General features: G+C 46.2%; 1 protein-coding gene across 3 annotated transcripts in view; it reads left to right on the top strand.

The window, feature by feature from the left end:
* The first annotated feature begins 422 nt into the window (after window positions 1-422).
* Zdhhc14 (zinc finger DHHC-type palmitoyltransferase 14) overlaps window positions 423-15,458 on the top strand; it is a 244,616-nt gene continuing 229,580 nt past the window's right edge. For 2 of the 3 annotated variants that reach the window (XM_051164543.1, XM_051164545.1), the window contains exon 1: window positions 423-1,514. In XM_051164543.1, the coding sequence (XP_051020500.1) occupies window positions 1,270-1,514 (245 nt within the window). In that variant the 5' untranslated portion in view covers window positions 423-1,269. The remainder of the gene's footprint in view (window positions 1,515-15,458) is intronic. The other variant, XM_051164544.1, reaches the window with a different exon arrangement.

Below are 15,458 nucleotides of genomic sequence, written 5' to 3' on the forward strand. Positions count from 1 at the left end.
ACGAGCCAGGGGCAGGGCAAGGAAGGTCATTTCTCTGTGCCGAGGGTACTCAGGTCCCTGGTCGTTGCGAGATTGGTTTTTCGGGTGGCCGCGAGGATGCACGTGTCCAGAGGCAACAGCTGCTGCTGGGAATAATCCGGTGGAGAAGCCTGTAGCGCACCGAAGTCCGCGTGGAATGCCCGGCGCCTCAGCCCAGAGGCGACCTGAACCCTCCTGGGGCGAAGGATGTCACTGGGAGATAGGCACCTTCCTCGGGGCGGGCCAGGCCCTTCCAGTCCCGGAGTCCTGCGCTCTGGCCAAGAGGACTGGGGTAGGAACCCGGGGGAGGTAGTGGCCCGGCGTGGAGGAGGAGCAGAAGGAGGAGCCGGGTTGTGAGGCGCGGGCGTCACCGCCCACCCGCCCGCGAGGAGGCGGACCTGCTCCAAGCGCCGCGCGCGCGCCGGGGCTGAGCCTTGCAAACAAGTGTCTGTGGCAGTGTCCCCGCGGCCCTCAGGCGGCCCTCATCGCGCTAGGGCTGGCTCCTCCGGACAGAAGGAACCGAGGAAGCCCGGGGAGCCACCGCCACCACCGTCGACCGGGAGCCCCGTGCAGGGGCCTTGGAATCAGCGCGGCTGCTGGGCTCGTGGACGCGAGGTCGCAGCGCGGGCAGCGCCCCGGCTCTTATGGAGCAGCTCCTGACAGAATAACGCGCGTGGCTGTCCCCACCCCTGGGAGGGGTTGCCGGTGCCGCGAGCTGCCGCCCAGTTTGCAGTGCTCTCTCCTGGGAGGATCCGTCACCGGGAAAGAGTAGAAACCACCTGGCCGAGGCACAGAAGTGGCTCTGGAGGGAGCCGGCGTGGAGTCCACTGCCTCGTGTCCTCTCTGGGCGCGGCGATCGGGGATCCGAGGGCCGGAGCCCAGGCGCAGCCGGGAGCTTGCGGGTGGCACAACCAGGCGCACCGCGGTCTGGGGTTCTGCTGAGCGGTCCCCCGCGCCGCGCGGGGTCCTGCAGCCCCGACTCACGGGCTGGAAGCCACGGAGAACCGCTGCCGCGGACTGCGGACCACCATCGTCCCTCCTGAAAGCGGATTCTGCTATGACAGCTGGGCTCTCCAAGAGGTTAACCTGGGTGTCCTCGGCAAAGTTGTCGCCGAGCCCGGAGCCCGTTTAGGGGTCGCAGCGCCGCGACTCGGGGGACGGCCGGGTGGCCGGCGGCGGCCGTGGCTCGGCGGGACCCGCGGGGCCGGGGGGCTTCTGGGGGTGTGCGCCCCCAGCCGGCTGCCCTCGTGGATGCCTCCCGGCGGCGGCGGGCCCATGAAAGACTGCGAGTACAGTCAGATCAGCACCCACAGCTCCTCCCCCATGGAGTCTCCCCACAAGAAGAAGAAAATCGCGGCCCGGAGGAAATGGGAGGTGTTCCCAGGGAGAAATAAGTTCTTTTGCAACGGGAGGATCATGATGGCCCGGCAGACCGGCGTCTTCTATCTGACGCTTATCCTCATCCTGGTCACTAGTGGACTCTTCTTCGCCTTCGAGTAAGTGGTGGCTTCCAGATGGATGCCGTGCTCCTCCTCGCCTTCCCCTGCCCATACTTTGGCGACTTTCGTTTTCTGGTGTATATTGTTATATAATGCCAGCCAGCTCCCCCTGTTTTCCTTTTAAGGGGCTGTTTGATTTTCAGCCCCCTGGAGTAACACCTTGCTGGGGCGGGATCCTGGGAGCGAGGAAGAGAGGAGTGGGAACATGTTTAAGGCATGCCAGGTCACCTGCTCCAGAGCGTTGGGAACCAGACAGTTGGCTCTCTCCTCTGAGTTTGGAAATAGCAATTCAGCCCAGGTGTTGCCTTCTGGGGGTGTGGTGTGGGGATTTCTAAGATAGAGATGGACAGACTTGACTTAGCGCCCCCCACACACACCACACACACACACACACACACACACACACACACACACACAAGGAAGTTCGGGGCATCTTCTTGTCAGTTTGCAGATTAGGAATCTTAGTTATTTTAGGTCGAAAGTGAGATTACCTACAGTGTCCTGTGTGGGTAATTTCATTTTAAACTCTCCTTGTACCCCTGATAAACAGTCTTTTGCTTACCAAGAGTGGAGTGCTACCCTCTTTCAAAGAAGTTTCCACAGAAAATATCCACAACAGATCATTTGGGAACAGGTGAAAGATATGAGGCCTAGAATGGAAAACGGACGCTACATGATTCCTTCTGAGTCCAGAAACAATACTTAGAGAGTTTATCCTGGGGAAAAACACGTGAGTCTTTAGGAACAGCAACTTGGCCATAGCAACGAATGATCCTCTGCTCACTGAAGAAAGGTCTTGTTTATTCATAGTCCTTAGTAAAGAGCTTAGCAGTATTCCGAGTCGGTATCAATTGCTTTGGTTCCTTTCCACATTTGCAGCTTCTTGCCCGTCCCTCATTTTATGCTCGATGAAAGTTACAGCCAGTCTCTATGCAAACTTCTGAAAAGGAGCATGTTTGTGGGAAGGTTTTCTTTTGAATTGCTCATATTCCATATATTGTAGGCATGACGTGGCTTCCGGTCCTTGCAGCAGAGTCTTCTGGCTAGGCTTATCTAAAACCCACCGTGTTTATTTAGTTTTGTCTTTAACAAGTACCAGGCTCTGATTTTTGACCCCCCCAGCTTTTGGGTATTTGTCCCTCACAGCCCCTGCCCGCCATTTCTGATTCTGATTACCGAGGTGTCTCTTAGGTTACCTGTTGTGGGTGTTTGAGACTAAATTGGTGGCAACTACTGGGGACCTGGTGGGGGGTGGGGGGCAACTATGAGCTTCGTGGAGGATGTGAAGGAAGCATAATCTAAGGAGCTCCAGTTTCCTTGGCTTCCCAGCCAGCCAGCCTCACGTCCCTGCTGACTGGCCTGGTGGACACCGGAGGAAGGGGCACAGAGCGCCCTGACATTTGACATCAGAACCAACACCCAGGTGGGTGTGAAGAAGCCACATGTTTAACAGAAGCCATCTCCTTCGCAGTGACTTTAGTTCCAATTGTCAAAAAATGCTTCCAGGGGATTTGTATTGGCATTTTAACTCCTTTTAGTGATTCTAAGAGTGGAGACAAGTAGGTAGTCTTCTCTGGTCACAGAGCTTCAGGTGTGGGTGTGTTGCATGGAGGGTGGTGAGTAAAGCACTTTTGAGGTGTATCCAAATAGTCTTTGTGTGGTTTGGGACCCCCCACCTCCCCCCACCAAGTGACTATGCTCTATCTTTTCTTTTCCAGTTCAAATATAGCTTCTTACCAAATCACGATCAGTTTGTTTTTATTTCTTGGTCTCTCTCTCTCTCTCTCCCTCTGTCTTTTTTCCAAGAGCTCCCCAAAAGCCCTCACTTGCAGCCGACTGAGATCCTTTGCTGCATCGGTGTTGTGCTAGCTGATGATTGCAGGAGTAACCACGGCACCTGGGTTTTATTAGATCTCGTTTGCAGCATGATTTTTACGTCAGCTCCGTGGGAGCCGGGGTGTTTATGTGCGCGCAAGCTTGTTCTCCATCAGTGTTGCTTCAACATGGCAGTTGGGAGTTTCAAGAGAGTAAGAGGCCAATCCTGGTGACACCCTTCAGTTGAGAAAAGTCATAGGTTTATTCCAACCCTCGGACTGCTATGGTTTGGTAACTTTGCCATTGTTCTCCATTGCTTCGTCCTGGGCACTGCTGACACTGGTTGATGTTTTTAATCACTGCTAGTGACAGGATGAAATCAAGTTACTCTAACTGAGTTAATTGGTCAGAGATTCAGAAACCAGTTAGCCATACATATGGGAAACAGGATCGAGAGGAAATGCCAATATTATCTGTCCCCCCCCCCTTTCTTCTGGCCATCCTCTATTTATCGAACACATAATTCTGGGGTTCCCTGTCTTGATCGTTTGGTTTCATGTCTTGGTAGCTTCTCATGTAAACAGATATGTTAGGTCTGCCATTATGATTAAAAAAAATACCCTTGGAAAATAATAATTTAAAGGAAGGAGGATGTATTTTAGGTCACTGGGTTAGAGCCTTCGTTTGTCTGGCCCATTGCTTTCATGCCTACAGAAAGGAAGGACAGCATGCTGGCAGGACCCTGTGCTTGAGGAAGGCTGCTTACCTCATGGCAGCTAGGAAGCAGCAAGCCGTGGAAATGGGCCCCCATTGGACCTACCTCCCGTCACGAGGTCCCGTCTCCTACCGCCTCCCAGCAATCCTGTCACATATTCACCTGTTGCCCACCTGGAACAGATGGGTGAGAAAGTCGAGCCAAGAGCAATGAACTTACCAGAACTCAGCAACAGGTGTGGGTGGTAACTTCAGCCCCTGGGGAACTGTGGCGTCGAACTGACTATTTCCACATGCGAGATGAAGAGAGAGATCACAGCAGTAGCAGCAGGAAGGCTGTTGAGCACGAATCCAGTTCTCCTCAAGTCCGCCATCCTGTTTTCTGCAGAGGGTAGAATCTGGTTAGAAGTAGAACTTTTGGGAATGCATATCCTAGACTTTTTTCCAGCAACATGACCCTCAATAACTGGTTCCCCTTTTAAAATAAATGTTATTTTGGTTAGGATCATCATTTTTGTCATCACATTGATACCACTGAGGTCACGTAGCAAAAGGGAACCTCCACTGAGGCATTACCCAGGTCACATTGGCCTGGGGCCTTGCCTTGTGAAATATTATCTTGACTAATGACCAGTATGGGAGGGCCCAGCCCACTGTGGATGGCACCTAGGAAGTAGGTGTGGGCTACATAACAGAGGTAGCTAATCAAGCCAGTGAGCAGCATTCCCTACCCCCCCCCCCCCCCCCCCCGTGATACCTGCGTTACTTCCTGCCTTGTTTTCCCTCAGTGATTTACTATCACCTGGAAGTGTAAGCTGAAATAAACTTTTCCTCCCTAAAGTGCTTTTGCAGTGGTTCTCAACCTGTGGACCACACTTGCCCATCAAAGACCACAGGAAAACACAGATATTTATATTATAATTCATAACAGTATCAAAATTACAGTTATGAAGTAGTAACAAAAATAATGTTATGGTTAGGGGTCACCACGACATGAGGAGCTGTATTAAGGGGTCCCAGCATTAGGAAGGTTGAGGACCACTGGTAGAGTGTTTTTGTTTTTCACAGCAACAGACTCTAGGGTATGTCAGGCTGCAAATGAGAGTCAGCCAGCAGAGCTCAGTTCCAAAATGTATAAAGTGGGATTTAGAACATCTGCCTTTAAATGTTAATATTGAGTGGGGAAATATTCTTAGGATGGCGATTGGTGTGTTGCAAATGTCGATTGCATGGTTGTATTGTTTAGTGTAAACATCCTGAGGGCCCCTGCCTATCCTCTGAGAGCCTTTAGGAAGAGAGAGCATGTAGGTTAATAAGCCAGGGTGTTAAGATAGCATTACCAGTACTGAGAACATGTGGCATTGTGCAGTCCCTTTATAAAAGTCCCCTGAGCCTGTGTAGGCACTGTCCTTGACCTTACCCCTGCGGAGTTGGAGGCCTGCGGGGACGCCCAAGGAAGTGTCCCAGTCCACAGCCTTCTTCCAGCTCCATTTCTGTAGCTCTCATCTTAGTCTTAGAACTGTAAACCAATGAAGAAGCAACTGGATGTAACACTTAGGCTTTCCAAGCAGGTCAGCGCTGCTTATCCTTTGGCTTGTCTTTACTGAATATAGGGAGCATGGGTGAAAAACGACAGCCTTTCATAGCTGGCATTTAGACGGGAGAGAAGGGATGCTGGCTGGAGCACTGTTGAGACATCTCACTGCTCCTTGTAGCTACTAAGGGGCCCTTCAGAGGCTGCAATACCATCATCCTCACAGCTACGGAACGCGATTTGAAAAAAAAAAAAACAGTGAATGTTGTCAACACCTTTCCCTATGAATTATGCACACATGTGCATGTGCAGCCTAGTTTGTCTTGGTTAGAAACATGAAAGAGAAACATCTTCGTGTCGAGCTATTGGGATTTCATAGTTACTTCTCACAGAGGTAGAAAGACAGAGGGACTTGAATGGGGATTCAAAGTGAGGGTCTTGTTTCAGGGTTCTCATGTAAGTGGAGCAGAGCTCTGTTTAGATCCCAGGCATGGCCACGTCTCCTTGTGACAGGTTGAAGGTATTGCTGGGGTCTGGATACGCTTGAGAATTTGGGAACATTCTCAAAATTGTCACTGTTAGAAGCCCATTGATTTTTTTTTTTTTTTCCAAAAAGCAGTGTGGGCCCAGGAAGATGGCTCAGCAGGTGAAGGTGCTTGCAGCCAAGCTTGACACCCTGTGTTTACTCTCTGTGACCCACATAGTTGGAGAGACCTGATGTTTGCAAGTGGCTGTCTTCTAAAATGCATGTGTTGGTATGCGTGTACACACACACACACAGACAAATCAAAAAATATATTTTTCTTTCTCTCTACTTTTACTATGCCTTTCTCCCTCTCCTCTTCTGCCTTCTCTTGTTGATTTCTTTTCTTGTTAATTTAGGTAATCCCCTCTGAAAGAAATGAAGAGCCTTTGGGAGTCAATAGATCTGGGGTCAAGATTACCTTGGCAATGGTACTTGGAGCCACTCTTGGTAAACAAAATGGTCATTTCCTATAATATTGATGTTGTTACAGGTGGAATGATCTTTATTATCTTGTAAGGTATTACCCATGTAGCACAGAAGGTTCCCAGTCTGTGTTGGTATGCTCTCTGTTTCTATTTCAAAATGCCCAAGACAATCCACATGAAAAGAGGAGGCCTATTTGACTACTGGGTTTACAGGCCTACCCCAGAGCTGAGGGTGTCGGGGGGAGGGGTCGTGATGGTGGTGGTGTTGGTAGACCTATTTCTTTTAGCACTCAAGTAGGGGGTCTAGATACAATGGTGGGAAATATGAAGTGGAACAAAACTCTTCCTCTATGGCTGAAAAGCAAAAGAAGAAGAAGACAGAGACCCATAATCCCTTCTGAGAGAATGCCCCAATTATTTAATGACTTGCCTAGGTCCGGCCTCCTGACAGTTCCACCACCTCCCAACAATGCTGCTCTGGAGACCAAATCTAGCACATGAGCCTTTGGGGAAGATTTGGCATCCAAGATGTTGCTGAGGCTGTCTTCTGCAAATAATTGTCAGTTCCAGTAATGCCTCTGTCATGGATGGGCTAGCTCATTATATAGTGGAGGTATAGCCCTTAGGACCCCAAGGGAGCATCTTCTCCAGTTTTGTATCATTCTCTGAAAACATCTGCAATGTGTTATATCTTCTTCTGACCCAATGCTGCTTATACTGTGGGATACAAAATATCTGGGGGTCGATAGAAATGGTGGCAGTAATCCTCAGGACCTTATGAGACAATGTTCCCTATCCACACAGTGATGGGCAAGGATATTTATGACTCATTGTGGTTCCCCAGGGAATCATAAATATCTTTTAAATCTTCATTAATCGCTTACAGGGCAAATGCCCACTTATTTGTGTACATAACCAGTACGTGTTCCGTGAGGGCCTTATTTGTTCTGTCAGTGCTATGTCCCTTGGATCCTAGGACAGTACCAGGTTTGTGGCCCACTCAGTAGATCTGTGCCTAATAAACTAGTCATAAGTTGAATAACTATTTAAAAACTTTCCCGTGTTTTAGTTTTTGTACTTTAGGAAATTTTATGAATTGATATGACTTATAATTAATACTGCTTTGTAGGACACCTTTAGCTCAACAGCTGTATTTGATGTGATGCTTCTGAATTCAGAATCAAGTGGCATTTTTTTTTTCAAACACATTCATTGAAGCAGAAGAGGTTCTCTTAGTGACTTAGAAAACTAGTTATAAAATTAGGATCTTCATTGACTGAGACCTTTCTATAGTATTGCTTTATTTTTGCCCTGAACACTCTAGGCAAATAAAGCACTCTGATATCTATTATACATTTATATATTACATATATGTCATATATGTGACATATATGTACACAAGAATATGTGCGTTTTATCGAGTAACTTCTAATATCTAGAATTATTATTTAATGTTTTATAGGTTCTTGACTTGGGACATAAAAAGACATCAAATAAAGTTCTCAAGGATGTTACTGCATATCTCTGTTTAAATTTTTTATCTTAACGTGTGTGTGTATGTGTGTGTATGTGTGTGTGTGTGTGTGTGTGTGTGTGTGTGTGTGAACATGAGTGCAGATGCCTGGGGAGGCTGACAGCATTGGATCCCCCTGGAGCTTGAGCTATAGGCAGTCATGAGCTGCCTGTTGGGGGTGCTGGGAACCAAACTTTGATCCTCTGCAAGATTAGTGCATGCTCTTAAAGGCTATGCCATCTCTCTGGCCATCGGTACCTATGTTCCATGTCCTTCTTTCTGAGCTAGTGGGAAGTGACACTGTGTATTATACAGAAAAAGATTCATGTAGGTTCCTAAAATAGAGTATGATGCTTAATTATTTAATGGGCCATATCTGCATATCCTGGAGATTTTTTCTTTTCTGCAGTATAATCTTGTCCATGATTTATTCATGACAGAGTTATTATGTCTTGGCAATAGAATTTAAATGAAGGATTTCAAGGAAGTATGCTTTCCTCCTGTAGCTGAGCTTGTTGGCAAATCTAGAGGTGTTCTTATAGACACTTAAAATTAATCGTGTTTAGGAAGTGGGTTGCTCAGGTAAGGCCCGGGAACCATCTTAATGCTCTTATTTAAGATAGTGATCCCATTTCAAATGTTTCGTTAAGTTTGAATCATGACTCTGTAGTGTAGCATAGGCTGGTTTGGAACTGGAAGTCCTCCTACCCCTACCTCCCAAGTGCTGGGATTAAAGACATGTGCCGCTACACATCAAGTTCTGATATAGTTCTCAGAAGATTATTTTTATTACATTAAAAAAAATAATTTAGTCACTTTATATCCCGGTTGTAACCCCATCCCTCATTCCCTCCTGGTTCCATTCTCCCTCCCTCCCTTTTTCCTCCTCGCCCCTTGACTTAGTTCTCAGAAAGGGATCCCTCCTCCCCTACCATCTGATCTCAGCCTATCCAGTCTTGTCAGGACTGCCTGCATCCTCTTCCTCTGTGGGCTGACATGGCTGCCCTGCTAGGGGGAAGGGATCAATGAGTGGGCAACGGGGCCCATGTCAGAGGCAGCCCTTACTCCCTATATTATGGCTCTCACATAAAGACTGTGCTGCCTATCAACCACATCTAAGCCAGGGGTCTAGGTCCTCTCCATACATGGTCCTTGGTTGGTGCATCTGTCTTTGTAGGTCCCCCTGGGCCCAGATTTGTTCAGAATTTTTTTTTTTTTTACTTAAGTTTTACTTACATATATGCATGGTGTCTCTTTTGGGAGATGTGCCCCTAAGTGCAGGTGCCCAAGAGGTCAGAAGCAGATGTCAGACCCTCTGGAGCTGGACTTACAGCATTGGGGGAGTGCATTTGAGGCCCCTTGTGGGTTCTTTGACTTGAACTCAAGTCCTCTGGAAGAGCAGTAAGTCTAGCCCTTCAAACAGATTTTAAAAAAAAGTTTTCATTTTTTAGTTAGTATGTAAAATAATGGATTTCACTGTTACATTTTTAATGTTTTTCATTGTACTTACAAAATAGATGGTTTTCTACATCTCTAGTTCTCTTCTGAGGACTTATTCAGAGAGAAGATTATGGGTAAATACATGCACGGGCTTTGACGGAAAATACAAGAAACAAAAAACAAAACCAAGAAACCTCAACCGTCACCCACCTCAAGAACCATATCAATACCAGTACTTTTTTTATGTTTTTAATTAAAAGTTTTCACTGACACACAAAACTTAGAGCTATTTAAAGATTTTCGTGTAATCTATTGATTAAAATCTATTGTTAAAATCAGGGCTAGCACATCTGTCACCTTGAACACTAACCGTTTCCTTGCTGTAAAAACACTTACTTTCTGAGATACGACCTGCAGTTTCTAGTTTACTCATGTCCTGGATCCCTTGGCCCAGTCCCAACTGCCTTCCCCAAGGCCGTGGAACTGGAGGGGGCTGGTTATAGGACCTGGCCTTTTGTATGGATACATTCCCAAAGGGTAGGATTCTTAGGTTCCTGTCTCTTCAACCCTGCCCAACACCTCCACACCTCTTCTTCCCCACCTACCTTTCTTTTTGTGGGTCTCAGGCATGCCAGATTCTGCTGCCCAGACTGTAATCTTAGCCCAGCCTCCCTCCCCCTCCCCTCCCTCCCTTCCTCTTCTCCTTCTCCTCCTCCTTCTTCCTCTCTCTCTCTCTCTCTCTCTCTCGTCTCTCCTCTCTCTCTCTTCTGATTTTTCAAGACAGGGTTTCTCTGTGTAGCCTTGGCTGCCCTGGACTCTCTTTGTAGACCAGGCTGGCCTTGAACTTATAGCAATTCTCCTACCTCTGCCTCCCCAAGTGCTGGGATTAAAGGCCACCATGCCTAACTCCAAGCTTTTTTTTTTTTTTTTTTTTTTTTTTTTTTTTTTTTTAACCAGCATACTATCAAGCAACGTGTAGTCTTTTTTCCTAAAATGGTAATTGACTTTGTGTATTTTTAATATAAGGTAGCACCAGGTTGGACACGCTTACTTGTGCACATGGCACAACTTTTAAAGTTGAAATGATTTCAAGCTTCCGGAAGAGTTACAAGAATAATTTATTTAGTCTGTAGACTCGTGGCAGTCCGGTCACTTGTTGATGTGTTTTTTGTTCCTCTTTTCCTTCAGTCTCTCTGTTTTATTTTCCTCCCAAACAGCTGAACATTAAGTTGATATCATGCATCCTCATGTCTGATGCTTCAGGACGTAATCAGCTCGTGGTGCTTTTCTTTCGTTTTCTGAGACAGGGTCTTGCTATGCAACAACCCATGTTGGCCTCAAACAGCAGCTGTCAGATGCTGGGCTTATAGGCATGTGCCACTGCACTTAGCAGCAGTGTAATTCTTAACCGAAAAGATACCTTCTTTTGTCACTGTGGTGTTGTTTTCAGCTTCAGGAGCCAACATGGGCAAAATCTGTCATTTGTCTCATGTGTCATCATTCTGTTTTCCTGGCATTATAGTTTGTTTTTTGTTTTCTACCTTCAGCCTTGCTCTACATTAGCTATATATTTTTAGTATTCAGTTTTATCTTTTTTTAAAGGCTTAGGCTGTTTTCTTTTGTGCTATTATTAGTAATTGCTTAAGATACTACTGTATGGCCTTTAACCTATTATAGTGCACTTCCAAATAGCAGTACTATACTTCAAAAAATAACATATGAAACTTAATATTATCATTTCCTTAATCTTTGTACCCTTGGTGCTCTTAGTGTCCTACATTTTACATCCATGCATGGCAGAAAATCACCAGTGCTATTTTTCATCCATTTATAATATTTAAAAGAAATGTAAATCAATGCACAATAAAATGCTTTAAAGCAAAAACATATTTACATAAAGATATGTTTGTACATATGCAGAATTTACAGTGGGCTCTATAACTATCTTTACAATCTGGACCAATCCTTGTCTTTCATCTTTAGAGCCTATGTAGTCCAAGCTATACATCTGCATTATTTCCATTCGCTTAAAGACACACCCTTCCTTGACCGGGTATGGTATAGACTTAAGCCTAGCCCTTGGGAGTCAGAGGCAGGTAGATCTCTGTGAGTTCAAAACCAAGGAATCTTCCGGTTCAGTCTGTCAGTCTGGTCTGTATAGAGAGGGAAGTTCTGCCTCACCACCACCACCACCATCACAAAACAACCACTACCATCACAAAACAAAAACAGACAAACCAACAAAACTGTCCCTTTCCATGTGTTTCTTATATGTCTTATATGTCTTCTGCCTTCATTTTAAAAGCTGCATATTTAAGTTGCTATAATCTTCTGTCCTGATGATAGAAGATCCATACATAGACACACACACACACACACACACACACACACACACACACACACACACACACACACACACAGTTGTTTCCTTTTGTATATCCTGCAGTGCAGTAGATCTCCAGCTGATGGCTGTAGTCTGTGGCTCTATATGTATCCTGCTTGCAATTGGCTAGGGTTCTCAGTCAGTTGATAGCTCTTGTCTGATTTGAGAATTTTCCATTTGCTATTTCTTTAGATATATATGTTTTGTCCTCCCCATTTCTTCCCTGTGAGGCTACTTACGTATACATCGTGGCCTTTTCTATAGTACCATATGCCTCACTTTATTCCACGCTCTTCTTTTTCCTTCCTCTTTGTGTTTTAATTTGGATAATTCCAATTGATCTGTCTTTAACTTTACTGACTACATCTATGTTAAGCCACTTTAATATCTTGCTTTTCAGTATTTTGGACATTCCTACATTAATTCTGTCTTGGTCTACAGTGTTCTGCTGAAGAAAACACTTGTCCTGGGACCCCAGTGTCCGAGTCATCTCCAGGCTGGCTCTGTCTTCCCTGCCTATGCGTTCTCTTTCTTCCTCTTTTGTGTGCATCATACTTTTTTTTTTTGAATCATAAAGGAATTAAATAGGTTACAGTAATTTACATAATTTTCATATCTTTCATGTGTGGCTTGAATCAGCCTAATTTGTACAAGTTTAATACCTTTTATCTAAAATGCTTCAGACCAGGGGTTCTATTTCATTTGTGCCTCTAATCTTGAAATGTTTGCATACACATAACCTGAAGATAGTCATTTTAGAGAGCTAACACTTCACCTGGACCCATCTCATGAAGTCAGGTGTGCAGTGTCCACAGGTAGACTCGTGGAGTCTAGAGAGTTTGGGATTTTGATGCACTCAGAAGTTTGGATGTTGCTATTAGAACGTGCTCCGTTGAAATGGTTGTGGGTTTGGGGGAAGCTTCAGTTAGATTCTTTATCACTGGCTTCTAAAGGCTTGAGGGTTGAGATCAGGCTTTCCTCCAAGCAGTGACGTGACTCCTGGCCGAAGGGTTTCTGTATGTTTTGTAGCCTAGCCCCACTTTAAAGAACCATTGGAAATTTCTCTCAGCCTTTTAGCCCAAAGACAGCCTTATGTTTTGGCTTTAGATCTTGCCCCTAGCTTTCTGGGCCTCTGGCCGTCTCATATGCTTGTTGCCCCGGCCCAGCTTTGGGAGGTCCACAGCCATGGCCTGGTTAAGTACCAGAGACTAGTAGACTCCAATTTTAGGCCTAGAGCCTTTCATGTTTTAATTTGAGATGGGTCCCTGGTGTCCCTATACTCCCTGCCCTAGCCCAGCCATTGCTGTAGCCTTGCTCTCCTGTCCTTGCCTAGCCATTGCTGTAGCCTTGCTCTCTTGTCCTTGCCCAGCCATTGCTGTAGCCTTGCTCTCCTGTCCTTGCCCAGCCATTGCTGTAGCCTTGCTCTCCTGTCCTTGCCCAGCCATTGCTGTAGCCTTGCTCTCCTGTCCTTGCCCAGCCATTGCTGTAGCCTTGCTCTCCTGTCCTTGCCCAGCCATTGCTGTAGCCTTGCTCTCCTGTCCTTGCCTAGCCATTGCTGTAGCCTTGCTCACCTGCCCTTGCCCAGCTATTGCTGTAGCCTTGCTGGGTGTTGGGTAAAGACCGCAGGAAAGAACTGACTGGTGTTGCGTACTTCCTCTGAGGTCAAGGCTCTTCGAAGTTCTTCTCCATATGACAATCCACATGTGGCCACTGATGCCAGTTAAAAATTTAGCTGGTGTCACCTCACTCCTGTCCATGATAGACTATCACCCTTCCTCCTGCTTTGCAAGAGCAGAAGCAGCTGCTGGTCCTTTCTCTCCAGGGCAGGCCTCGTGGCATTTAGGTTTCTTTGCATTGTTGGCTCTCTGCTTGTGTTTTGCCACTGTTCAGCCTGTGAAGATTTTTAACCTAATTTGCATTTCTCAGGTTCCTTGACATATTGTTTCACATGTACGTAACTCACATTTAAGGCTGTAGCAGCCGATCTATGTAAACATGCTCTGATTATTTGTCACACAGGCCTTTTAGTTCTTCTTTCTTTGATTCTGAATCTTAGAAGTGCCTGAGATCTTTAGGATAGACTATGCCAGAATGCCAAAGTGTCCTGCCTATGCCTATAATGCCCAGACTGAAATGCTTAGGTTTGAATCAGAGAGAGAGAGAGGACAGAGAGAGAGAGAGAGAGAGAGAGAGAGAGAGAGAGAGAGAGAGAGAGAGAGAAGCATGGATTCAATGGCTTTAACTGATAATAAAGAAAAAATTCTTACCAAAAGGCTAAATCCTGTCAGTTGATCAAAGTAGCATATAATTATCATCAAGATGTATAGAAATGTTCTTATGATGAGCCAGCGGCTTTATTACAAATCGTCACCTTTTACTTTAATGCTAATTCTTTACTTTTAAAAATAGCCATAATGTGTTTTGGCCCTGACTTATGATACTTTGGCTTTCGAATGTCCTCTCTGGTCTTCAACTTCACTTCTGTACTGCCTGCCACCATATTGGGTCTTCTCCTGTGGCTGACTTTGGTTGAAAACCAGAGAGGAGTTCTGATGGATCCAGCTGTTATAAGTTCCACAGACCCCTCCCCCACCCCCATTTCCTGATGCTCTGCCGGAGATGGAAAATCACTTCCTGTGCCCCAAGGACCCAAAATGGAAGACAGGATGCCCAGCGGCAAGCCTCTGTGCGTGTTTCCTTGCCCATGGCTTCATTCCTTCAGTCCATAGGGGTATGTATATTTAAAAGAACAGTTTAAGCATGTCTAAACGCTCAGTTAAGAGCAGGAATTTATACTTAATCATTTCCATGTATCTTCGAACTAGATTTTATTTTTAAACCAATGGCTTCAGAGTCCATGGACTTAAGTGTTGCTGCTGAGCACTATGGGAATGTGGCAAGGGTGCTGGGTGGCTGATAGGGGAAGGTGTGGCTGACCGCTGTGGGCCTGGTGCACTTGGCCCTGAGATAGCCTTATCAGTGGAAGGATGGCGGTGTAAACCCCAGGGGCAGACGTTTAGCCATGTGAGTGGGCTGTCCTGTGGTGGTTTTCCCATACTTACTAAGAATTCAGAGCAATGGTTTATTTTCACACAAAACACCAGAGTCCATTAAAGGCCTGAGTTCTGCTGCCTGAGAAGGAATTGCCTCTCCTTATGCCAGGTGTAGAAATAAGTCCCTGGAAGGTGTGCCCTGGGCTCTTTCCTTGATGAGGTGTCCCTGTCCTCCTCAGTTTTCACTTTTCTCCTCCCTTAGAATGAGGCTCTAAGAAGGCTTGCCCTTCTTTGGAATTTTCCCTTTCTTTGGCACCTAGGATGCTCATCTTATCACTGTCAGTGGTTACATCTGTTCTCTCTTTCCCTCACATGAACTTTGCTTGCTCCCACTTTGCCTTTCTCACTTTCTTGAGCATCTTCGCATCCTTGTGGTGGTGGATCTGGTTTTTGTTTTTATCAAATATGACTTCCAGGTGTCTTTTTCCCTCTACTTTGGCACCTGCTCACTCTAGCCCAAAGATGCCATTACTGAGATCTGGAAACCCAGAGCTCTCGAAGCCTTTCCTTTGCATCAGAATCTGCTGCTCTTGGTGAA

Source organism: Acomys russatus, chromosome 21, assembly GCF_903995435.1.
Source record: "Acomys russatus chromosome 21, mAcoRus1.1, whole genome shotgun sequence".
NCBI classification, from domain to species: Eukaryota; Metazoa; Chordata; class Mammalia; order Rodentia; family Muridae; genus Acomys; species Acomys russatus.